A 27,708-nucleotide genomic window follows, 5' to 3' on the forward strand; every position below is an offset into this window, starting at 1 on the left:
ATGCATATACTGTTTTCTTTAAGAACATTTAAGTTTTGGCCATTAAAAAGTAAAATATTTGGTGCAGCAGTTTAGTGATTGAAGTGGATTAATATTATAGTTATTAGTCACATTCGGCTGGAAGACTTTACTAAACTCAAACTAAAAGTTTGGCAAGATTTACTAATTTCCGCCTATAAAAATCAGGCTGCCAATGCTTTAGGCCGGTATCAGAATGGCAACCAGCATTAGGGGAGCGCTACGGTGTGACGATCGCATTGCACTGCAAAGCTTAAATTAACCTTCGTGGATTACCGTGTCTATGTGCGGTTATCTCCCTTCTGGCTGCAAGCCCAGCAGGAAGTGAGGCTCTCTAGCGCTCACTTCCTGTGGCCGGAATTAGAATTGCTCGGAAATGTATTGAAAAATTACACTTCCAGGCATGGGCGTCGCAGCGTGAAAGAAAGAAAAAAAAATAAAAAGCTGCGTCATCATAGACTTACATGACTTCCGGTCGGCGTGCATGTTGCCCAGCAATATGCTGTTGCTCTCGCGGTAAATCGGGCTCTTCCGGCGAATCATGTTGCACCGCACCAGGTATGAAATGCCCCATAGACGTTTATTGGCATATCGTTACTGCGACAAAACAGGGTAACGCAACGCACCAGTGTGAAAGGGGCCTTAAAAGCAGTCATTTGTCTGAACCATTATTGTGCTGGTTGACTCTAGATGGATGCTAAAATTGTTTGCTGATGTATCTATTATTATTTCTTATTCTATATTTACTGTATAGAATACCAACATCATCTGCACCACTTTAGAGAGTCTACAGTCATGTCACTAACTGTTCCTCAAAGGAGCTCACAATCATATCCCTGCCATGGTCTTAGTTTAATCACATCAGGACCATAGGCTTACACCTCCCTAGTGACCAGGCTATTTTTTACAATTTAGGGCTCTGCAGCTTTAAAAGCTTGCTGCAGAGAAATACAACGCAGCACACAAGTGAATCCCCCCCCCCCTCTTCTCTATGATCGTTCCCACAATGTTTATTTACTTTAATTTGTTTGTCTTTTTTTTTTTTTTTTATAAAATTATCTTTTTTTTTTTTAAATTCCCTCCCCCCACCAGCCAATGACAGCGACCGGCTGTCATAGGCATTAGCCTATGAGAGGTAATCGCTCTTGAGCCTCCCCAGAGTACAGCCGAGTGACACGGCTGTCCCCAGTACAGCGCTATTGTAGATCGCAGCGCTGTACAATGTAAATAGACGTCGGTTTCGCCGTCTGACAGTCTCCTAGTGGTGATCGCCGCTGGGAGACTGATGACGGAGCAGAGCTCCGTCATACAAGTGTAGATGCATGCGCATCGGCGCATGCAATCTCCTGCAAAACCTTGCTGCAGGACTTTCGCCGTTACCTCCCGATGTCGATCGGCGGGCACGAGAGGGTTAATGTTTCATATACGCAATCCTGTTAGCAGTTTAGGGCTAAAACTGCTTTCTAGAGTTGATGTTACAATATGTCAGTACTGTAGGACAAATTCAGTTTTTACCCAGTTAATGCCAATACAATCTCAGAGGAAATGGTGGGAGAAGGTGCCATAATAACCAAAGGCTCTCCAAGCAAAATTAATTCCCACAGCAACTGGAGGTTCATTAGAACAGACTGCAGGGATCTAGAGAGATAATGAGAAAAAAAATGTTATTCAGCAAAGAAGCACACAGAATATATGTTAAAGTGGACCTGAAATCTTGCACAGGACAGAAGGAAAACATAGCGAAATGCACCATTTATGTACTTAGAGAGTTTAGCCTGTTTAATTCCCCCTCATTTGTGTCTAATCACAAGTTGTAATCTGATCTCTCCCCTGTGTCATATGACTGCCTATGGCAGATTAGCTCATTTGAAAGCACTGGATGTTAGCAATATGTCTTCTACCATGAATCAGGAAGTAGAAACTGCAGATTTATTTTAGGATTTGTATCAGCTGTGACAAATATTTTTTGTTTAAAGGTTATTATGCTGTTGCTTATCTTTTAGAGCAGAGGGGACTTCTGGGTTCAGGTCCGCTTTAAGCTTTTATCTGCAGAGACACTGGGGCTGATGTTTCTGTTTCCTATAACACAGGGGTCAGGAACCTTTTGGCTGAGAGAGCCATAAACGCCACATATTTTAAAATGTAATTCTGTGAGAGCCATACAATATGTTTAAAAATGGGACAGTGCGCATGAGCAGAGGGGGGCTCATGTCCCTGTTGCCATGGTGATGTGTATACAGTTAATCCGCCGGGCAGCGGAAATACCAGACACGTCTTCAGCTTCTCTTGGGTTTCAGCAACATCAGCAATTTCCCAGATAGGAGAAATACTGACTAACAGCTTGTACAATTAGCTAGCTGACTTGGGGATTGATTCACTTTGTAGGACGGGATCTCGTCCAACAAAGTAACTGGACCTGACAGGGTCCAGAGTGGGACAATTGGAGCAGCCGTTCGTTTTGGGGTAGTGCGAGTAAGTTAGTAGTGCATGCTACAGCAGAAGCAGGCCTACTTTGACATTTTTATTTGCGCTGACACACTAGGCTGCGCTGCTTGAGCTGTGTAGCTTAGTGAATCAACCCTACTGCTTTGTATTTAGCCAGGTGTAGCCATCAAAACAGCCACATGTGGCTCCCTAACCATAGGTTCCCTACCCCTGCTATAACAGCTGAATGTCCCCTATTACATTCTAGGTCAGGGTAGAAAATAGAGATAATGCCTGACTGGTTTCTAAGATCGATATATTTTTCCTTGTTAAAATGCTATGCTGGTTTTGAGATCTAAAATATGTATAAGATGACAATCAAAACACTCTGCAGCTAATATAAAACTTGTAACATTTTCATTGTTACAGCTTGAGGTTGGTATACATACTGAGAGCAACTATACCTATATGGGTACTAAAGAAGGCAGATTACTGTGTTTACCCGAAAATAAGACAGGGTTTTATATTATATTTTCCTCCAAAAGATGTGTTAGGTATTATTTTGACATACAAAACAATCTACACTTTTTTTAATTTTATTTTTTTTATTGAAAGCTGACAGCTGGAAAATTACAGGCAATCAATCGGTAGCACCCCGTAGCACATAACAAAATGAGAATCATACAGTAATGTTAATGATGGTTATTAATGAAGCAACCTAAACTGCTGTTCAACACAAAATAGCAATATTAACAACAATCTACATTTATTCTTAAGCAAAAACAAAAAAATTCAACATTCATTCAAATATACAGTAGTCATGAAGGCACATACGGGAATATCGTCATAACTCTCCAAAGCCTGAATCCCCTCATGAATTTCTATTTCCATGTACAACAATCTACATTTGCCAAACCTGATTGTTTTGGGTCTCGTGGGGTGGTTTTGGGGTGTCTGCTTTACTTAGTGATGTGTCTATCTGTCCTACTGCAATCTATTGCCAATTGATTTGACTTTTTTACATGTACATCATAGATGCCTGGACACCACTTACATCGATTTTTTTATGAAATGTAGATAGTGCTTATTTTAGGGCTTATATTTCAAGCATCTTTAAAAATCATGAAAAATCATGGTAGGGCTTATTTACGGGGTAGGTCTTATTTTCAGGGAAATGGTAAGTGAGTTAGATATGGCAAAAAAAAGTAAAACAAAGTAAATCACACTTGCGCTCAAACAAAACAGTAATGGCCCTTTAAATGCCCCAGGTGCTGTTCTCTTAGACTGGATGGAGCCAGTTGCTGATAAACACAAGAGGGTAGGGGGAGACAGAGAGCGCTCCAATAGTGCATTAACCCAGATGTATAAAATTCACGCAAAATAAAAAGTTACACTTACAAATAAGATGATAATGCTGCGCTTTGCTAATACATCCACCAGTGGGAAACCTCAGCCTAATCCTGCCTGGCCAGGGCGGGTGGTGCAGATGATTTTGCAGGAGGACGTCCGTCTGGGGAGAAAGCTGTGCGCCGCTGATACTGTCTGACGTCACTACCGGTTTCGGCGTTAGTCCACGCCTTCCTCAGGTGACGTTTACTTCAGACAGTGCAGTATACATAGACTCGCCCTCATGGCAACTGTAGCCAGGGGGCGGTAATCAAATACAAATACAAACAAACTTTATTGAAACTAATAAAAGCAACCATCCACAATATGCGGATTACCTAAATGCTTGCTTATAAAACGTAGCGAAATGCTACAATGATTAAGAAACTAGACAAAGCTTCCCTCGATCATTTCTAAAACAATACATATAAATTCTCATAGGGGGAAAAGCATTTTATGTGAGCAGAATGTGCGCTTCATACGGTCTTCGTGCGCAGCGCTATGGCAACATTTGATCAGACCTTACTGCGGGTAAAACCGTACATGTTCACATTGATGAGGGAATAGAGGGAAGTGTACTTAGTACCCTATACAATTGTACGCACATTCATGAACCCCGTACCATACGGTGACAGCCTTCCATCAATTGTACATAATAAATAGACAATGAGCTGTCATTAACTTCATGTAGACGATAGATAAGCTGCCAAAAGAGAGTCATATGCAGCTACTACCATCCATTTTCAGCCTTCAAAAAAAAGGCAAAAATAAAAAACCATTTACATAATATAGATAATAAAAAACAAATAAAAAGGGCTATTATTAGCACATTATGGAAATAAATGAGCTGCCTGAAAATTGATATGCAGCTACTGCCACACAATTCCAACATTAGAGACTGTTTCAATATGAACCCATACTTTCAGCATAACAATAGTTGGTAGATTCAGACCCTACTGTAGACAAAACTTGGTATGTCTATGGGCCATTGGTGTTCTAATGTCCCTTAGCGGAACAGTAAATGCCGCCTAACTGCTGACCCTGAATGACTGCTAGGACAGTTGGAACCAAAATTACAATATTGATACATGTGTGAAATATCTCACTCAAATATTTTAAAAAAGGTGTGGCATTCCTGTATCCCGCAGACGCCTATGTCCACAGATAACAGGGAAACCACCACAGCAAGAGTTTGATCCATAGCAAGTCAAAAGGAGAACATATACAACAATAGGTACACTCTATCCTAAATATAATTTCCTAACCACCAGTGGCCAACCATCCAGCCACTGGGGGAGGTGCTCTAATATGCTCAGGGGTTCTATACCCAGCCAGATGTGCTACTCTCTGCCTATGATGGAATCTTTAACCTACATAATATGCAAAATATACAGAAAATGTAGCACCAATTAACATGCAATACAACCTTTAACACAGACAAGCTGTACAACCTTAGACGGGTGTAAGGAAACTCCCATTACGCATATATATATTTCTCATATTGTTATCTCACTCTCATACACCCAATCATGACCAACACTTCCCTATTACACACATGCTCATACATACAATACCATGGACACATTTTTCTAAGATGATGTGACATTGGTGGGACCCCATTGGTTTTTGCTCTATTAGGGATCAGGGAATAGTATCAGGTTATGAGACTTTGAACTTCCAAATCTTCATTGAGGCCTCTCGGGGATAGTGTGTCTAATCTGAAGATCCAATAAACTTCTCTCTCGCATAACTTCTTGTATCTCAGGCCCGTGGGGAGGGAATCAGCTATATGTTCCAGACCAGTGATTGTTAAACTTCCAGGATCTCCTTGGTGGCATTGATTAAAATGGCGTGGGACACTGTGTTTTTCAGATTTGGACAAGATGTTACATTTATGTTCTCCCAACCGAGTCCTGAGTTCGCGAGTGGTTCTTCCCACATATTTTTTGTTACAACCACATTGCAACAAATAGATGACAAACTTGGTCGCACAGTTTATGAATTGTTTCAGAGGTAGGGGGGGACCTTCCAGGTTTGGAATATTTTTGAGTTTATGTAACATAAATTGGCAACAACCACACCTACTTGATCCACATTTGAAGTTTCCCGTCACACTACTTTTCAACCAGGTAATGGGTTCTTTAACATCAATTTTACTTGGTGCAATTACATTTTTTATAGATTTTGCTTTCCTATAGATGACTTGGGGCACCTCTGGCAATAGATCTTTCATTATGGGATCTTGTAGCAATATTGGCCAGTTCCTTTTTATGATGTTTTGAATTTTTCGTGAATTGCCAGTTTATTTGGTGAGAAAAGTGGGCCCATTTGAAGGGGCCATAGCTTTCCTTTTGTCTTTATTATTGCTTCCAATTTGTACGCCAATCTCTTTTTTTATCCGTGCCAGTCCCATTCGATGTTTGATTTTCTTTGTTTTTAATGATATTGGCACCCTGATATTCTGAAATGGCAGCGTCAATCCAAGCATCTTTATAGCCTTTTTCTTTGAATTTTTCTTTTAGTATACCTGATTGTTTTTGATAGTCAGTATCATGTGAGCAGTTTCTTCGTAGTCTACAAAATTGACTCCTCGGAATGTTGCTTATCCATCCGGGATGATGACAGCTGTCTGCGTGGAGATATGAATTGCCTGCCGTAGGCTTAAAGTGTGTCCTAGTTTGGATCTTAGAGTCTTGATCTATAAAAAGCTCCAGATCTAGAAATACCAATTCGTTTTCATGAATTACATAGGTGAATTCTAACCCAAAATCATTGTTGTTGCAATATGTGACAAACTCCTGGAATCTTTCTTTTGTCCCCTCCCAGATTAACAAGACGTCATCGATGTACCTGGTGTATAGCACCAGGTTGGATTTAAAAGGATGGTCAGACCAGATGAAGTTTTCTTCCCAAAATGCCATATAAATATTGGCAAAGCTGGGGGCGAACCCCGCCCCCATAGAAGTTCCACATTTCTGTAGGTAATAATCCCCCATGTAAGTGAAGTAGTTGTGCTCTAATGCAAATTTAAGAAGGTCCAATATGAATTGGGCTTGACCTCTATTGAAAGATCCGTCTTTGGATAAAAAGTATCTAATGGCCTCCAGGCCTTTGTTGTGAGGTATACACGTGTACAAGGAGCATACGTCTAGGGAAGCCCAATGGTATTCTTTTTTCCAAACATAATGTTTGATAATTTCTAGAGTGTGCAAAGAATCTCTTGTATACGATTCTGTATTTTGTACTATCGGCTGCAAGAAGTAATCAACATAATCAGATATGGGTGTTAGTATACCTTCCATCCCTGCGACGATAGGTCGCCCTGGTGGTTCTACTATACTTTTGTGAATCTTTGGAATGTGGTAAAGATATGGAATTAACGGATTCTTGGGCTTGAGGAAATTATACTCATCCTTATTTATAATCTCATTGGTGATTCCATCATCTAGAATTTTTAACAAGTCTTTTGAGAATTCCTGTGTTGGATCTTTTCTTAATTGCACATAGATGTTGGGGTCCTGAAGCAATCTCTCACCTTCGGCCTTGTATTTCGTGAAATCTTGTATCACAATCCCCCCCCATTGTCTGCTTGACGGATCACTATGTCTTTGTTATTTTTCAAACAGTCTAAAGACTCTTGTTCTCTTTTACTAAGATTGCTGGGTTTGATGTTGTTCCTTCCTATTCTACAGAGTGAATCAAATTGATCCTTGACCACCTGATAATAGGTGTTAATATGTAAGCCTTTTGCATGAGTGGGGTAAAATACTGAAGTTGGTTTAAAACCAGTGTGTTTGATGGATTCATCGATAAACTGATGATTAATCCCCAAATTTTCATCAAGGGCCTCATCACCCATTTCCTGGAAAAATTGCCAGATGTCCGGATGAGGATCTTCACTTGGTTCAATTTCCAAACTTGGAGTTTCCATGATCTCTGTATATGTAGATTTCTTTTCATTGATGGCAAAAAATCTTTTAAGAGTTATGCTTCTTATAAATCTGTGCAAATCCTTGAATAATTCAAAGGAATTGGGTTGGCTGGTTGGAGCAAAGTTGAGACCTTTTCTTAATAGTGACACATCACTTGTTGTTAAATTATACTCAGAGAGATTGTATATCTTTATTGTTGAAACGTCTCTTTCGTTTCTGGGTCCTGTGTTCTTCCTTTTTTGGAGCTGGATTCTCCTACCCCCCCTGGTTCCTTGTCTTCTTCTCTTTGAAGTCCCCTTTTCTGAGCCATGGGTGTGCCCTGTGGTCCTAAAAAATGATGTTGATTAATGTGGTCCTGACCGGGATCTCGAACTGCCTCTCCGGTGGTCTCTATCCAATTTCCCATATTGTTTTTGGCACTGTCTGGGGGGCCACTATTTGTTTTGTTGATTATCGGGGCTGTTGGGCCTGGGGACTGTATATCTTTTACAGTATTTGCCCATGCTTTCTCCATATAGGCAGAAATGGATTTTTGATGTCCTGACATATCCTCACATTTTCTATCATTGTTATTGCTACCATATTGTGGTCTTTTTGGTGGATGGGATTTAGAAGTAGATGGCCTCCTTTCCCCAAATGGATTTGGGCGATAGTTGTTGTATATCTTAGATCTAGCACCAATGCCAGATTGATCCCTTGGTACATTCTGTCCATTGAAAGAAAAAGTCTGTTTGTATCCATTCTTGCGTGGATTACTGTATTGGGGAGTGTGGGGTCGCCCCCCAGGTCCCCTATAGCGTTGGTTATTTCCTCCAAATTTGTACTCTCTTTTCCTCTGCCTCCTCTTAACCCTGAACCAGTCAGTGTTTTCTTCTTTCTCATTAGTATTCGTGTTAGTAGCTTCATATGCCTGTTCAGGGGGGGCAGGCTTAGTAGTATCAGGATTCGGGGGGTCATCTACATTATTGGTTGTCCAATCATAGATATTTCCACTAAGATAGTCCATTTTGTCCCTCTCAAATTTCTTGAGTTTTTTCTCCAATAATTGTTCCTCAAAGGATTTGACAGAAGTGGACACTTTCGTTTCCCAGTATCCATAATCCCGATTAGATTTAAATGATTCCAGATCCTTGCAGATGCGGGGAATGGTTTCTCTCACCTTGCGTAGATTTCTATCTCTCTGCATGATCACGGGCAGTTCACGAAAAATTCAAAACATCATAAAAAGGAACTGGCCAATATTGCTACAAGATCCCATAATGAAAGATCTATTGCCAGAGGTGCCCCAAGTCATCTATAGGAAAGCAAAATCTATAAAAAATGTAATTGCACCAAGTAAAATTGATGTTAAAGAACCCATTACCTGGTTGAAAAGTAGTGTGACGGGAAACTTCAAATGTGGATCAAGTAGGTGTGGTTGTTGCCAATTTATGTTACATAAACTCAAAAATATTCCAAACCTGGAAGGTCCCCCCCTACCTCTGAAACAATTCATAAACTGTGCGACCAAGTTTGTCATCTATTTGTTGCAATGTGGTTGTAACAAAAAATATGTGGGAAGAACCACTCGCGAACTCAGGACTCGGTTGGGAGAACATAAATGTAACATCTTGTCCAAATCTGAAAAACACAGTGTCCCACGCCATTTTAATCAATGCCACCAAGGAGATCCTGGAAGTTTAACAATCACTGGTCTGGAACTTATAGCTGATTCCCTCCCCACGGGCCTGAGATACAAGAAGTTATGCGAGAGAGAAGTTTATTGGATCTTCAGATTAGACACACTATCCCCGAGAGGCCTCAATGAAGATTTGGAAGTTCAAAGTCTCATAACCTGATACTATTCCCTGATCCCTAATAGAGCAAAAACCAATGGGGTCCCACCAATGTCACATCATCTTAGAAAAATGTGTCCATGGTATTGTATGTATGAGCATGTGTGTAATAGGGAAGTGTTGGTCATGATTGGGTGTATGAGAGTGAGATAACAATATGAGAAATATATATATATGCGTAATGGGAGTTTCCTTACACCGTCTAAGGTTGTACAGCTTGTCTGTGTTAAAGGTTGTATTGCATGTTAATTGGTGCTACATTTTCTGTATATTTTGCATATTATGTAGGTTAAAGATTCCATCATAGGCAGAGAGTAGCACATCTGGCTGGGTATAGAACCCCTGAGCATATTAGAGCACCTCCCCCAGTGGCTGGATGGTTGGCCACTGGTGGTTAGGAAATTATATTTAGGATAGAGTGTACCTATTGTTGTATATGTTCTCCTTTTGACTTGCTATGGATCAAACTCTTGCTGTGGTGGTTTCCCTGTTATCTGTGGACATAGGCGTCTGCGGGATACAGGAATGCCACACCTTTTTTAAAATATTTGAGTGAGATATTTCACACATGTATCAATATTGTAATTTTGGTTCCAACTGTCCTAGCAGTCATTCAGGGTCAGCAGTTAGGCGGCATTTACTGTTCCGCTAAGGGACATTAGAACACCAATGGCCCATAGACATACCAAGTTTTGTCTACAGTAGGGTCTGAATCTACCAACTATTGTTATGCTGAAAGTATGGGTTCATATTGAAACAGTCTCTAATGTTGGAATTGTGTGGCAGTAGCTGCATATCAATTTTCAGGCAGCTCATTTATTTCCATAATGTGCTAATAATAGCCCTTTTTATTTGTTTTTTATTATCTATATTATGTAAATGGTTTTTTATTTTTGCCTTTTTTTGAAGGCTGAAAATGGATGGTAGTAGCTGCATATGACTCTCTTTTGGCAGCTTATCTATCGTCTACATGAAGTTAATGACAGCTCATTGTCTATTTATTATGTACAATTGATGGAAGGCTGTCACCGTATGGTACGGGGTTCATGAATGTGCGTACAATTGTATAGGGTACTAAGTACACTTCCCTCTATTCCCTCATCAATGTGAACATGTACGGTTTTACCCGCAGTAAGGTCTGATCAAATGTTGCCATAGCGCTGCGCACGAAGACCGTATGAAGCGCACATTCTGCTCACATAAAATGCTTTTCCCCCTATGAGAATTTATATGTATTGTTTTAGAAATGATCGAGGGAAGCTTTGTCTAGTTTCTTAATCATTGTAGCATTTCGCTACGTTTTATAAGCAAGCATTTAGGTAATCCGCGTATTGTGGATGGTTGCTTTTATTAGTTTCAATAAAGTTTGTTTGTATTTGTATTTGATTACCGCCCCCTGGCTACAGTTGCCATGAGGGCGAGTCTATGTATACTGCACTGTCTGAAGTAAACGTCACCTGAGGAAGGCGTGGACTAACGCCGAAACCGGTAGTGACGTCAGACAGTATCAGCGGCGCACAACTTTCTCCCCAGACGGACGTCCTCCTGCAAAATCATCTGCACCACCCGCCCTGGCCAGGCAGGATTAGGCTGAGGTTTCCCACTGGTGGATGTATTAGCAAAGCGCAGCATTATCATCTTATTTGTAAGTGTAACTTTTTATTTTGCGTGAATTTTATACATCTGGGAGATATGGCAAAAAGTCTTACTTCATAGAGTGTTGTTTATTGACTACCAGGAAACCTGGTTTGAATACACACAATTATAATTCAAGTAAAATATATTATTACTTTAAATTGAAGACATCATAAAATGCATCTCATATTGTATCAGACAGTATAAACATCTTAAGTCTCTGACTAGCTGGTTACAGCTATGGACATGAAGGCATTGGCTAAAATAGGAAGCAGAGGAGACTTAACGTGTACCAGAGACCAGATCATATAAAAGATTTATAAATACCTGGGGCTTCCTCCAAACCCATCCGCGTGGATCGCTCCCACGCCGCCGTCCTCAGCCTTCTCCAGCTCCGGTACCGGGTCCCATAACTTCAGCCAGTCTGCGCAAGAGAAGGGCGCCCTCTACGTATCTCTCCGGTGGCTGCCAGAGATACATAGAGAGCGCACTTCTCTTGCGTCAGATTTTCAAAAGTCACAAAGTGTAGCCAAACCACACTCCAAAAAAGTCAGACCACAGATGAGCTGAGTTCCCCTCTCATTCTAACTAACCTGAAGAGATCCATCTCGTGGACGCTGGAAATTTGACAAGGAGGATCCACCTGGTCCTAAACACAACAGAAGACAAAGTCACAAAAAGAAACACCATAACTTTTTTGAATGCTGTGAACCTGTGTCAAACTGCTTATGGAGTGAGACTCAGGCCTAAGTTGTAAATGATGCCTGCCCCTTCCTTATTAAGCTGCTCTCGTTGGCCAACATAAACTAGACCAATGCCCACTAATCCTGTCACTAATATCACATAACTAGAGATGGTGACGGTTTGCCAGTGGGAGCAGCTTAGTGAGGGAAGAGGTGACCAGAGCAATTTAAAATTCAGGCCTGAGCTTCACTTCATAATTGTCAGACACAAGTTCACTTTAAAGTGGATACCATAAATTAAAAGCATCACAATACTGCGCTCGTATATATATATATATATATATATATATATATATATATATATATATATATATATATATATATATATATATATATATATATATATATATATACACAGTGATAACAAAGATCAATCAATTAAGGGGTAATACACCCCTCCAAGCATCAACTACAGTTTAAACCTTGATGCGTTCAACGAATTCAACCCTTGGGAGCGCTATTCCTAGATGTGTGCACCATCAATCAAAGTTCAGTTTCATCTATTTACCCTCTGCCGATTGAAGGACAAGCATCTTAGAGTGCTTATTCCCCCTTTGAAACTGCACTTTAAAGTGGACCCAAATTAAAAATACAAGATTTCAGAAATAAAATCTATTTTCTAAATTATAATAACAAATAGCAGCCTTTTTTCAGCTGCATGATGACAAATATAAAATATTTTACATTTATTGGAGAAACCCCTCCCTTCCTTTCAAATTGCCGGGACAGAATCCGGCAAACTGGAGTATTAGAAGGTGTCCAGCAAAGGAGGAATTGCTAATGGCTGCCACCTGTATAACCCTAGTTATGGAAAGAGAAGGGTGAAAAGCCGGCAAATGCTCATAGGCTTGAAGGAGTGTTTATTTATCTTTGTATGTGTCAGCAGGGCCGGTGCTACCATAGAGGCAAAGGAGGCAGCTGCCCCAGGGCCCCAGAGCTTGTAGGGGCCCCCAGTGGCTACAAGAGGGGAAAAAATTTTTCAAATCGACCTTATAGTTTTTGAGAAAATCGATTTTAAAGTTTCAAAGGAAAAAATACACATTTAAAAACCAGCCGACTTTAATGGTTAATAACAAATCCACCTTAAATTCTAGAAACCCTAAATTTGCAGGATATGTTAAGGAGATCTTTGGGAATAACAGGAAAAATTTTTTTTTTCAAAAAGACCTTATAGTTTTTGAGAAAATCGATTTTAAAGTTTCGAAGGAAAAAAGTATACTTTTAAATGCGGTAAATGTCACTTTTAGTACCTAACGGTAGTGTAATTTTACGTGTATCAAAAGAAAGAGCAATACATTTCCTGACGGGTTTCCAGGGGGTCCATACACAGCCGCAGCACTTTGGCCAGGGATCGCTATACAGGCGCAATATGGCTGTATGAAGATCCCTGGCATTTTTTTTATATTTCCCCCAAAAACATTTTCATGTTTAGAGTGTGGGAATTTTTTTTTTTTAAATTACCGTATGTGGGGTCCCTCCTCCTGAAACTTTTTAACCCCTTGTCCCCCATGCAGGCTGGGGTAGCCAGAATGTGGAGCTCCGACCGATTAGGGCTTCAAACCCTGACTATACCAGCTGCAAAAAAAGGTCCCTTAATGCCAATTTTTGCTCCGGGGTATCTGTTGGGGGGGCTCCCAGGTTTATTTTGCCCTGGGGCCCCATTGCTGCTTAAACCGGCCCTGTGTGTCAGAGTGGTGCAACTAAACATTTAGAATTAAAAAAATGTTTGGTTTGGGTCCGCTTTAAGCATTAATGTTACTAAATACAATGCGGACCAGTTATTCATTCTTCTACCTAGTAAGGTATGCTAAGCAGAAGCAGAGTGAAAAAGATTTTCAAAAGCACATTAGGCTGATATATAAATGTACCCCGTTAAAATAAAACCTCTTCAGATTACTTTTTACAAGTGAGATCATTTTCTTCCTCAGATCTGCCGCAAATTTGCCTCAGTTGTTTACATTTCTGTCGCAGTAGATTACAGAGGCAGGGGTCACAAAGTAAAGTAGAACCATTACATATCATTTGGTACACAAGCAGAAATGTGGTTTTGCACTTTTCTTGATAAATCATCACAAGAGAATGAAGTAGCAAACCTTTAGGATTTGATGAACAAGCAAGTCTGTTCCATTTTGTTTGGATACTATGAATGACCAATTAGGATCCTATTTTTTTATAAAGTCAATACATTAAGTTTCTTTGTTACAAAAGTCACCTTGAAGCATTTATGCATAACAAGCCTACAGTTATTTTAAGACATGAGGAAAAGTCTCAAATTAGTTTAGGCAAAATTGAATAAAATATTGTCTAAATTTGTATTAACTAAGATCTCCATGCATTTTATTGTGGAGCTCCAGTAAATGGTATATTCTACACTGAGCAAAAATACAATCTCATCTTCTCTATGCAACGGAGATGTGTTGCACTGCGTGAGGCGAATGGTGGCCACACTGACTATCGAATACTGACTGGTTTTCTTAATTTCAGGTAAATAACAGGAAAACAATAGCAAAAGAATCTCATACTTTGTGGTGGTCTAAGATAGCATTTGTCTCCATTAGATCAGCCTGGCTTGGGATTTTCACCTGATTGACAGAAAAAGCAAGGCATTAAACTGGGTAATGGCTTTATATGTTGACAAAAAGGTACATTACTTTTAGCAGAATTAATTCTAGAGCTGTAATTTAAATGCCACATTTTTATGAAGTAAAAACTGAATACCGGTAATAAGTATGTGATGCCAAAAGGTACCTAGCATTAAACTGAACGCTGCTACAAACATGACAGTAACCTTTACGTTTATGATAAATCAGCTCTCAAGACCCTATTTGGATGTTTTGTTTCAATTAAGGCATTGTAATGACATGTATTTGTTTTCCCCAAAAAATCCACGTATCCCCTTCTGATGTTTCATGTATATAGCCAGGGCCGGGCCGAGACATAGGCTGGAGAGGCTCCAGCCTCAGGGCGCAGTGTAGGAGGGGGCGCACAATTCATTCAGCTGTCATTCCTAATTGTGTTTGAAGCAGAAAGAAATAAGAAAAGGAGATACATGGTAGTGACTACAAGCCAGATAACTAGAGATTAAGGTGTTGGGGGCCCTGGGGTGCCTCTTAGTTTAATAGCAATCAGTGTGTGACAGCTGGGGTGGAGGGATGGAGGGGCGCATTTTGGTGTCTCAGCCTTGGGTGCTGGAAGACCTTGTCCCGGCTCTGTATATAGCTGTCTGTTCTAACATCTTGTAAGCATACAGGATTCAGTCTGATGAAGGCACAACAGCCGAAGGCGTACTATTTTATTAAGTTGGCCAATAAATGGTATCATCCTGATTCAAAACGTCTTGCTATGACCAACATACTAAGCTTTTATGAAGTGGTGAATGTGTTTGGAAAGCAACAGACATATTAGACTCAGACTTTGCAAAGGCTTTTGACACTGTTAGCCTGGTGCACTAGCTGAGGATGCAGGTACTACTACTAAAATGTATGCAGGTGGACAGGGAATTGGTTAAGGAATTTAAACTTTTAATAGCCAATCTTGTAGTAGTTTAGATGCATTTGAATTACCAAAATGTTGTTGAAGTACTTTTGGAGTTAAAAAAAGAAAATTATCTTATGTCTATAAGATCCCTTCAGTCCTGCCCCCGACTGCTATTAATGTGTGGGTAACAATGCAGGCTTTATATGCTGAAGTCTTCTTGATAGTACCGTGTTGATTTGAACATTTCAACTGATTAACCTGCCTGCAATGAACCACTCCCTGTCAATGGCCTCCTTTAGCCATGTGGGTTGATATCCCTGTGGCTACTTCTGGGAAAATACCTGTAAAACAAGTCCCATGATTGGTAGAGACAGTGGAAGTCCCGGCTCAGGAAAAGGCCAGCGATCAATCTGATTACATACTAAAGGAAAGAAAAGTTATAAAACTGTAATTACTGCAGCATTGAATATTCATTTAAAACAGAATTCATGGTAAATGGCCAAATACACAGCTGAATGCGATAGATACTGTGTACACAATGTTAGAACACTAAAGGCCCATACACACGTCTGATTTTTGCGCCCGGCGGATCGCTCAAACTCAGTCTTACCACGTGAACGACAGTCTGTACACACGCCCGATTTGGCGGGCGAACGACTGAACGATGGGACGTTCAAACGACCCGTCGTTCGCAAAAATCAGACGTGTGTATAGGCCTTAACAGAACAACTTGAATCTGACTTGGCATTGATTCAAAACACAAAGACAATACAATAATTAAAGAAATAGCAGGAAACCTTGCAATAAATTTGTTCCGTGGATGCAACGCCAAAGCATACATCAAGCACATCATCTCTGAAGTACTAGAAGAGTATGCTAAGGCAGGCTGTACCATGTAGGTGTTGCAGCAGGATAAGTTTAATCAAGTTATAATCTGAATATCCTAAAATGCACTAGGGCTAATTTACTTAACTGAAAGTTTTCAAATTGTGATCTTTTACTGGGTAGAGTGTGATCACATCTTACATGGGCAGCAATGCAATGGCTATGTACACAGAACAGCTTTCTGCACATCAAAAGCTGGGATCAGTGCCACTAAAATGAACAGCAAATAGAGCACACATGTGCAGGTTAACCACATCATTTATAAGAAAAGAGAAAAAAAGACCTGTGACTGTGTAGTGTGGAACATTTGTTTTTCTTTTTTAAATTGCATGTGAGTATAAGCACATTCACAATGTGTGAAAAGTCAGAAATAGGAAAAAACAAAACTCACTTTGCCCATATTAACGTACAAGGCTGTCTACACTGGAATGTGCCTAGCTAAAAGAGTGAACAGGAGAGGGCAACAAAACCCACCCTAACTTTGCAACTACCTTTGTCTCAAAGTATAGGGGGAAGGGACCTTTCCCACCTCTGAGTCTCCAAGACAGAGGTGGGCTAATGGTGCGATCTGGTCACCCCATTAAAGCAGGAGGGACAACCATACTGTCCCAGGAGAAACACATATATAAGTATATAAATACTTGCTCTACTTACATATATGTACAGTATTGTACTGTCCATGTTTTGATTTCAGTTAATTTTACATAGTAATTAAAAAGAAAACGGTTCCTATCTTGATGTAAATTCCTCCGTTACTTTCTTTTTCTCCCAGAAACTGCACTGTCATATCTAGCTTGCTTTGTACATACATGTGAGCACAGCATAGATGGTATTTCAGCAGCTCACTTAACTGCCCCAGCTAATCAATGAGAAGCAGGAATGTGGAAGGGGTGATGATTTTTTGTTGGCAATGTATCAAATAGAGCCAGATTGACTGAAATAAGATTTATTACAGCAGAAACATTTCTGATTAGATTGGAGTGCTTGCAATGCAGGGTTAGGTTGCAACTGCATAATAAACACAAAGCAGTGGGTAAATGACCTGCAGGCCATTGCTGCAGTGTGGCATACAGCAATTTCATGTGTATTGATTCATCAAGCATGTAATTATATATGCCAGGCCGCATAACTTGGTCTCCACCTAGACCCACATTCCTCGCCAGACTCACTAAAGGCCTAAGTGATGTGCCTGGCACATTGATATGTGTCACGCCGCATCACCCAGGTATTCAGTGAGTCTTGCAAGGTGTGCGGGAGGATGGTTCTTCTGTCAGGGAAGAGCAATGCTGATGCTGGTGAGTATGGTTTCTTTTGCAGAAACCACTGGACACCAGTGCTTGCTTTCCAGATTCTTAGGAGAAATCCTTGATGCTTGGAAAAGGACACACTACGGGGGCATGTTGATCAACTTGAACCTAACAGAGCATTCATTCAAAACGTTATGATAGAAGAAAGATCTTTTAGGCACTCCTAGCAATGAGTAACAAAATTGAAACGGAGTGTGCTGCTAGCAGGGCCAAACTTCTAGAAAGGCCGCATGGATACATAACTGGACACGGAAGAGAGGGTGCTGCATATGGAAGGTGGGCTGCTAATGGAATAGGGAGGATTCAAATAGAGAGAAACACATGGAAAAGGGAAGCTGCTGCCCAGAGGAGCTGAACATAAAAAATGGTCAGCTGTACAGGGATGTTACAAATAGAAGAAGGGGCTGCAATGGAATGGGAAAGGAGCTGTTGCAAGAGGAGCTGCAAGAAAGATGGCCTAAAAATGAAAAAATATAAATCCAATGTTGGCTGCAAGGAAACAAAAATATATACCAACACTTGATATCATATTGCGAAACCTTTGCGTATGTCTGCCCTGCAAAGGCCATCGATGACCAAGCATGCCATTTGCATTAAAGAGAACCTGCAGTAAGAAGAATTAGGAAATCACTAATATTTTCCGGTTGCCTGGCTGTCATGCTGATATGCTTTGGTAGTTTCTGAGGTATGCTCATGGAAAAAGCAAGTACCCAGCAGAGTCAGGAGAGGAGTCAGAAACGCAGATCTGTATACCTATTCCAGGCCAATCATTTAGAAAGTAGTAGGCAGAAAGATAGAAGATCTGCTGGACAGCATATTTTAAAGGTAGTCCCCAATTACATCCTTCATATTCTGGTTACCTCAGGTTTCCTTTAAAAGACAAATATAGTGTAGTTTGTGCACCTTGATCATTCAGCTGTCATATCCATTGACCCTCCTCCTGCGGAACCACATTTTATGTTCTGCGGCAACTTATTAGGTATTTGAAAAAAAATGTGATCTTGAGGCTATGTTCACAGTAGGACGTTGCATTGTAAAGTTGCAAAGCAACATTACAACGCAACAAAAAAACTGGTTACGCAGATTAACGCTGCATTACCATTGCATACAGTAGGCACAGAAAAGCATACAGGCAATGTATGCTTTCCTGTACCTGGTAACGTGTGCGTTTAGAGGTAACGCACTGCAGCAGTGCATTACCATGCAACGCTAACGTCGCACTGAGAATGTCACATAGGATTAGCATTGCAGTGCGGCAAGTTGCTTTATAAGACTTTATAACGCAGCTCACAACATCCCACTGTGAATGTAGCTTCAGAGTAAATTGCAACAGTCATAGATCTGGTAACTATGTGCGGCACTGTGTTAGAACATAAAAAGTACATTCAAATAATAATGGTGTTTGAAAAATTCTTTATAAAGATGTTTACCAGCTTCCAAACATGGTTCCAGTTTGTTGAAGTATTCAGGTGCTATCAGTTGCAGAAGGGTGTGGAATAGATTGGTATATGGCAAACTTGAGAGAAGAACAAGAGACTACAAAGAAAACAAAATCATATATCAATAGGTGTCACATAACAAATGACATAGTACATTTAGCAATATCAAGCTGTAACCCTTAGTAACATGAAGATTACTGCATGCTGGTGCTGTTTGAGCTAATAATATATTTAGCGACAAATATTAGCCCTGTTTCTCCAAAAGTACTAGATATATATACTATTGATACAGCATAATGGGTGAGTATTCATAATCTGGTACTACACCGCTCCTCTTAGGATTAGTTTATATAGGGTTAATACCTTGCAAAAAGCACAAAACACAACAACTGAACCAATATAATTAACAATTTACAATTTTATTGAGGAAATAGGTATGTTAAAGCACAAAAAAACAATGCATGGCCATCAAGCTTCCTCAAATATGGCATGGTTACATGATAACATGACACATCTATTATATCAGAAATGGGAGCGCTACTCCAGTGGTAATGAAATAATATAGTAGTAAATAATAGCAATAATATAGTAGTCAAGGTTATACATTTGGGTGGTCTGTCACATTATCCACGTAAAATCTGCCCCGGTAAAAAAGCAATCCAGTAATTGTGTGGCAAATGGACAATGTATGTGTCAGAAACCCACAGTATGCAAACAATTAGGTCATACTGTCTATGTGAATAACACCAAAGAAATGGTGCACATTAAAGACAGTGTATATGACCTAATGGAGGCTTGATGGCCATGCCTTGTTTTTAGTGTTTTAACATACCTATTTCCTCAATAAAATTGTAAATTGTTCATTATATTGGTTCAATTGTTGTGTTTTTTTGCAGGGTATTAACCCTATATAAACCGTGGGAGATCGCTTTCTTTTGGTTTCAATTCTGTTAAACTAGAGCCGTGAGACTCACATTTTCCCACAAGGAACCTCTAAGGTTATCCCTATATACAGGGGGCTCTTGTTTATGCTTGCTTTTTTCTTTGTTTAAACCTCTTAGGATTAGTGACGTATACAGTAATAGAATAGCGCCTGTCAAAGCATCAGCTGTTTTACAGCCATGGAGAACATCTGTAAATCAGGCTTCTCAGCCAGTGCTGATTGCTTCAGACTGGTTAGCAATGTTTGAAAATCTATCTGCATGTGGCCAGTTTTAGTACAGCCAACAGTCCAGGACAGGAGTTCCCCAATAAGAAACTGGGGAGCCTTACAAATAGGTCAGACAACCAGCATTCCGCTTGGGGAACCCCATTTTGTACCAATAGCTTCCACATTTCAGGAATTTGGGATGAGTAACTTGAAGGGCACTGGTAAGTTTCTAGATGATCATAAACTCACACCTGCGTGATCTGTGTTCTGTGACACCTACATCATACTCATGCAGTTAAAATAATGCTAATCTACGTCATATTTCTTTTGTTCTCCTCTTGCCTGCAATAAACATTTACCTTTTGGAAGTATCCTCTCTTCACAGAGCTGTCTCTCACTTGCCTGAAGTACACGTAGCCATAGTAATGGGCAGGATCTCTCTGCAACAATAAGGTTATATATTCATGGAGTGAAGAATAACTGTATAACCACTGTTATCATTCTGGCAGATATTTCAAACACATACGATACATGCTAGTGCAAATGTTTTTAATGTAATAACAATCAATTGTGCAGTGACATGCTCTTAACTGAGTGTTTCTTTCCCAGTAAAGGATGTGTGCTACCAGTGATTAGCTTTTACATGTATAAAGTTTATTTTTTTTTTTATTGGGCCTGATGCACTAACTAGTGATAATATGTCTGTGCGGCGACAGCACACGGCAATATTAACAGTACTTCCACCAGCAGTGTACACGAGCGTTGCTACAGTAACGCTCTTTAGCAATGCATGTTACAGTAGCAAACGCTCAGATTTCTCAAGCATTCACTCTCAAAGATTCATCTTAACAGAATGTAATTCTGCCTTTTTAAAACAATTTTGGGATAATTCAGTTGTAAGTGAGCACCTGTGGTCTCCCACAATGCATCACTACTGAATATGCAAATTATCTCTTTATGCCCCTGGAAGCAAGGCTGCACATTTAGAAGCACTGGTGTATGGTGTGCCCATAGCTTATACATTTTACAGAATCACATCACCAAAACATGCAGACAGCCTGTTTCAGACTGCTGGTCCTTATCAATGCATGGTATGGATTGATATAGCTGTACAAGATAGGGCTTGGACCAGTACTAAGGAATACCCAGACAGCTCATGGTGACTCCAAACCCATAGGACAGTAAAGGGGATTAAGAGACACAGAAAAGCCTGCCTACTAACAAGCAATGCTCAGTATAATTTTAATGTACCTTCCTAAAACAGAAGGTATTTGTGATAATTCAGCTTTAAGTGAGCAACTTTGGCTTCCCACAATGCATCACTACTGAATATGCAAATTATTGCAAATTAAATCCTATAGAGCCATATCAATCCCTGCTATTCACTGATGAGGAGCAACAGTCCGAAACAGGCTGTCTGCATGTTGGGTTAATGTGGTTCTGTAAAATTTATAAGCTACAGGCTTGCTATACACCAGCGGTTCTGGATGTAAGCATGGCTTCAGGTGCATAAAGAGATAATTCTCATTGAGTCAGTGAGTTACCACGCCAAGCATTAGCATTTTATGGTATATAAACAAAGAAGTTTCATGTATAGATATTTGCTATAAGACTGACATTAACAGTATAAATCTGGTAAGTAAGCTATTCTGGCATCTTTTGACTCTTGCAAGCATCTTCAGTTTCAACCTACTATTGCTGAGTAAGGCCAATAGAACTGTGTGACCTTGAACTCACCTGTAATGTAACAGGAGCTTCCCTGTTGTATTTCTCATCTTCTTGAAATAAGCCTCTCTGTCCTGCAGAGCGACGCATTCGAAAGGTAAACTGTGTGTCACCCAAACACCCTGAAACGTAGATATGAAATATAAGATGCTTTCAAGTGTAATATGCAGATGGCTATGCATCACAGAATTATTCCATAGCTTCAGCGTACCCTGGGGGAATGGGAGCATAGTAATTTGATCAGATTCAAAGACTACATCAAGGTTTTTGCCTATCTAGGAATGTATGCAGTAAGCAGAGGTTAAATTAAAACTTCACTTTTATTGATTTCAGTTCAAAGATACAAAAGAGAAGGGTTTGCTCATATTGATTTTTAATGGCTGCATATGAACAGACTGGGGAGGATATTTACATCCCGATATTGGAGACAGGATTGTGAATATATAAACTAACTCTAACACACGTAACTATAAACACCATTGGAAAACCCTACATGCTTTACCTCACCAGAAGGCTTCGTCGGGGGGTTCTAGCCATAAATAGTGTACAGTGCAAAAGTGCTTGAACCATAAACTGACATAAACAAATAAAGCAGCATAGTAATGGCCTGCACAGCCAGAAGTATTCATTCATATTGGAGGGCTGCTCACCACCCTTATGGCACATAAACTCAAAACCACTTCATATGCACAAAGGGACTTACTGTGTATGAGTGAGCCTTCTTTTTGACCTGGGAGAAGAGGTTAAAATAGTTGATTTGACTATAACCTTTATTCCCATTCCTCAACACACCATTTCCCAGTTTTCCAGCTGTCCGTGATGTCCCAGATGTCCCTATGGAGACTCCTCTACCCCCCGCCCCCCTGCTGTTCAGCAATGACTGTGAAACGGGGGGAGTCTCCATAGAGACATCTGGGACATCACTGACAGCTGGAATAACTGGGAAATGGGAAACTGGGAAATGGTGTGTTGATGAATGGGCATAAAGGTTATAGTCAAATCAACTATTTTAACCTCTTCTCCCAGGTCAAAAAGAAGGCTCACTCATACACAGTGAGTCCCTTTGTGCATATGAAGTAGTTTTGAGTTTATGTGCCATAAGGGAAGGGACGGATCTAGACCAAGTTGCCCCAAGTTGCGCCTGGGGCAAGGTCAGGTTTTGGCGCCTAAACTGCCATTCCCCATCCACATTTTGCCGCCTTTTTAAGAATTCAACAAACTGCGCCTGGGGCAAGAGATCCGCTTGCCCCCCCCTAGATCCGTCACCAGGTGGGATCATGCCTCTTATCTTATAAACAGCCTAAGCCACAACTATTTGTCCCTTACATATGTTACAAGTGTATTGTGCATATGGTTAAACAGGAAGGCACTGTATTTGGGGAGGCAAGCTCTTTTGATATATTTCCTTCTTTAGACCAGGGCATATTCAAAGAATGAGCATTTATACTGCACCGATGCACTATTATCCTCACCATGTAAGTGTGGATAAACACAAGATAAATAATGAAATCTTCAAAAATGAAATGCATTAAAGAGACACTGAAGCGAAAAAAAAAATGATGATATTATGATTTGTATGTGTAGTACAGCTAAGAAATAAAACATTAAGATCAGATACATCAGTCTAATTGTTTCCAGTACAGGCAGAGTTAAGAAACTCCAGTTGTTATCTCTATGCAAAAAATCAGTGGCGTAGCTACAAACCTCTGGGCCCCGATGCGGAATCTGGAGGTAGGTGCCCCCCAGTATAGGTTAGATTAGGTAGGTGCCCCCCATTACAGGTTAGATTAGGTAGGTGCCCCCCAGTATAGGTTAGATTAGTTAGCTGCCCCCCAGGATAGATTAGGTAGCTGCCCCCAGGATAGATTAGGTAGCTGCCCCCAGGATAGATTAGGTAGGTGTCCCCCAGTATAGGTTAGATTAGGTAGGTGCCCCCATTATAGGTTAGATTAGGTAGGTGCCCCCTAGTAGAGGTTAAATTAGGTAGCTGCCCCCCAGGATAGATTAGGTAGCTTCCTCCCAGGATAGGTTAGATTAGGTAGCTGCCCCCCAGGATAGATTAGGTAGCTGCCCCCCAGGATAGATTAGGTAGCTGCCCCCCAGGATAGGTTAGATTAGGTAGCTGCCCCCCAGGATATATTAGGTAGTTGCCCCCCCAGGATAGATTAGGTAGCTGCCACCCAGTATAGGTTAGATTAGGTAGCTGCCCCCTAGGATAGATTAGGTAGCTTCCCCCCAGGATAGATTAGGTAGCTGCCCCCCAGGGTAAATTAGGTAGCTGCCCCCCAGGATAGGTTAGAGTAGGTAGCTGCCCCCAGGATTGGTTAGGTAGCTGCCCCCCAGGATAGGTTAGGTAGCTGCCCCCCAGGATAGGTTAGGTAGGTAGCTGCCCCCCAGGATAGGTTAGAGTAGGTAGCTGCCCCCCAGGATAGGTTAGAGTAGGTAGCTGCCCCCCAGGATAGGTTAGGTAGGTAGCTGCCCCCCCCCCAAGATAGGTTAGGTAGGTAGCCCCCCCTCAGGATAGGTTAGGTAGGTAGTTGCCCCCCCAGGATAGATTAGGTAGGTAGTTGCCCCCCCAGGATAGATTAGGTAGGTAGCTGCCCCCCAGGATAGGTTAGAGTAGGTAGCTGCCCCCCAGGATAGGTTAGAGTAGGTAGATGCCCCCCAGGATAGGTTAGGTAGCTGCCCCCCAGGATAGGTTAGATTAGGTAGCTGCCCCCCCCAGGATAGGTTAGGTAGGTAGCTGCCCCCCCCCAGGATAGGTTAGGTAGGTAGTTGCCCCCCAGGATAGATTAGGTAGGTAGCTGCCCCCCCAGGATAGGTTAGGTAGGTAGTTGCCCCCCCAGGATAGGTTAGGTAGGTAGTTGCCCCCCCAGGATAGATTAGGTAGGTAGCTGCCCCCCAGGATAGATTAGGTAGGTAGCGGCCCCCCAGGATAGGGTAGGTAGGTGCCGCCCCATAATGGAGGGGGGAGCCGCAGCCGCGGGGAGGGCAGCCCAACCTCTCCCTCCCTTCCTCTCCCCGCCCCCCCCCCCCCCTCAGATGCAAAGTGAGCGCTCACCGAAGTGCTGTAGGCAGAACTCACCTCCGTCCCTGGTTCCAATCGCCACTGATCTCCTCTCGCTCTGTATAGATGCTGATACACACACTGCCGGAAGCAGTGTGTGTATCAGCTTCTATGCAGAGAGGAGATCAGCGGCGATTGGAACGCAGGGAGGTGAGTTCTGCCTACAGCGCTTCCGTGCGCGCTCACTCTGCATCTGAGGGGGGGGCCCCGGGGAGAGGAAGGGAGGGAGAGGTCGGGCTGCCCTCCCCGCGGCTCCCCCCTCCCAATAGCGCGCACGGGCCGCATGGCCCTCCAAACGGACATGGGCCCACCGGGCCCCTCCCCCGCCTCCTCAGGACCCTACGCCATTGCAAAAAAGCCATTAAGCTCTGCGACTTTGAAAGTCGTGGAGAGGGCTGTTTTCTGACTTTTCTTATCTCAACTGTTTGTGAACTATTTATTATTTCTCTGCCAGAGGAGAGGTGATTAGTTCACAGACTGCTCTGAAAGAATCATTTTGAATGCTGAGTGTTGTGTAATCTGCAGATATTATTGAATGATGCAATGTTAGAAGAAACACTATATACCTGAAAATAAAAATATGAGAATATTTTCTTTGTTGCTAATCTTCTAGTAATTATTCATAGTACACAACCAATTCACTATATCATATATTTTTTTTTCACTTCAGTGTCTCTTTAAAAACAATTATTAATATGTGTATGCATATACTTAGGTGTGCAAGAAAGTGCAGCATCATTTATAATCTAACAAGGATGACTTTTGATTTTTACAAAAATTAGGTGCCTACCTGAATATGAGTCTGGAAAGGACAGGTAGCAAATGCTGGTCTTCTATTAGGGAAAAAAAAATGAAATACTGTAAATATTTTCTCTCTCATTAGATATTATACTCTGCATGTTAAAGGCGAGTAATTTCTGAGAAAGAAAAATCAGTTATGTGTGGCCATGTATGGGGATAACATTGACCGAGTGTAAACCAGGAGGCCCCGGACACCAAAACCACCGCAATATGCCGCCGCCCACACTAAGCTGCCATTCTACAACTGTACTCCACAGCCAATCCACATCCGCACTACCCACACTAAGACGCCACTCACACTAAGCCACAGCCTACAACTGTGCCGCCCACAGGTACGTCCGTGTATACATAGATATGCATGAATGCATCCGCAGCTGCGTCCATGCATACATAGATATACACAGACGCACTAGCAGCCGAGTACGCACACCACAACTGTATGCACTAAGCCGCCTCCCACAACTGCACCGCACACACTAAGCAGCCACTGAACTAAGCCATCGCCCACAGTAATCCACTCACACTGAGCAGCTGCCCACAGGTGCTTCCAGGTTCATGCATATTTAAACTTTGGTTGGTATATTGAAGTTGTAGTAGTGTGAACTACTCAGCAATGCCCAGTGGCGTACCTAAGGAGCACTCTATACATAACCATTGATACTGCACACCAAAACCTGCCAATGGCAACTACACTGTCAGAGGTGCAAGAAGGGGATGGGGAACAGCTTGTTAATGATTACCACCATTCAAAGTATCTATAGAAGTGATTATTATGAGCACAGGACCAATAGAGAGCTAATACTGTAGTTGAGGGAGGGCCCTTCGGGGCCCCTGTGGCCCAAAGGGCCCCAATGCGGTCGCCACCTCTGAAACCCCTATTGCTACACCCCTGGCAATGCCTTAATTGTGAATAATGTACTTATACACTTATATACTTATTGTGCTTAAAACTGGGCAATACACCTGCATCATAGTTTTAACCCACTTTTTGTAATATAAACAATATGAGAGTGACATCCTTGTATTGTAAAACAGCTAAAACCAGTAATGCAAATATTATTGATCGGAGCCTCATTTCAAGCAATTTTAAGCATACCTACTACACTAACATTTGAAAGTTAACATTTAAATTAAATAAAGTTTTTTCATTTTTTCCAGAAATTAGTTATAATATTTCTGTTTCCAAAACTTTAAGTATACGTGTATGCTTTGTGGTTTGGTTAACACCGAATCTAAATAAATTAAAGTCCACCTGTTACAGCAGCAGTTACTATAAAGACATAAGCTTTCTCTTTAATAATTTGCATATTCAGTAGTGATATAATATAATAGAGATAATTTGCATGTTCAGTAGAGATGCATTGTGGGAGACCACAGTCGCTCACTTAAAGATGAATTAAAGCAAACTACACTAAGCTTTCTCTTTGTGAGAACTTAGCCACACCTAGTCCTGGTGTCACACACTGTCATGTGGATGCTAAGGGTCATTACATACTTTCAGAACATCTCAACAGACCATCAGAATGGGTACAGCACATTGGATGGACTTCCTGCTCCAGCTTGGACTTTTGTTGCATGAACAAACCCCTTACTGCTTATGAAAACAGTAACCAGGTCAGGGACACTACTTGCATATTAACACGGAGGGCTGAAGAGCAAAATTCATAGGTCATAATGATGGTGTCTTTTGTAATGTAGCATTGCTATGTGATACATGATTTATTGCATAGTTTCGCTTTAACATTAAATGGGATATTATGCTCTTATTGCAATACGTTTACAACTGACAAACTGGTTGAGTCAAGCTGAATGTACAATTATAAGACGGTACTTATGTCATGTTACAGTAAATCTAATTTATAAAGAGACAATGGGCTTGATTCA

The 27,708-nt window shown here is 41.2% G+C and overlaps 1 protein-coding gene across 2 annotated transcripts in view; it reads right to left on the reverse strand.

The window, feature by feature from the left end:
• Positions 1-27,708, reverse strand: part of DENND6B (DENN domain containing 6B) — a 56,603-nt gene that overhangs the window by 21,770 nt on the left and 7,125 nt on the right. For both annotated transcript variants that reach the window (XM_068275914.1, XM_068275915.1), the window contains exons 3-10: positions 25,814-25,856; positions 21,969-22,078; positions 20,591-20,671; positions 19,073-19,178; positions 15,792-15,871; positions 14,496-14,555; positions 11,824-11,879; positions 1,534-1,656 (exon numbers count right to left, since the gene is read on the reverse strand). In XM_068275914.1, coding sequence (XP_068132015.1) covers positions 1,534-1,656; positions 11,824-11,879; positions 14,496-14,555; positions 15,792-15,871; positions 19,073-19,178; positions 20,591-20,671; positions 21,969-22,078; positions 25,814-25,856 — 659 coding nt within the window. The remainder of the gene's footprint in view (positions 1-1,533; positions 1,657-11,823; positions 11,880-14,495; positions 14,556-15,791; positions 15,872-19,072; positions 19,179-20,590; positions 20,672-21,968; positions 22,079-25,813; positions 25,857-27,708) is intronic.

Source organism: Hyperolius riggenbachi, chromosome 3, assembly GCF_040937935.1.
Source record: "Hyperolius riggenbachi isolate aHypRig1 chromosome 3, aHypRig1.pri, whole genome shotgun sequence".
In the NCBI taxonomy this organism is placed as follows: domain Eukaryota; kingdom Metazoa; phylum Chordata; class Amphibia; order Anura; family Hyperoliidae; genus Hyperolius; species Hyperolius riggenbachi.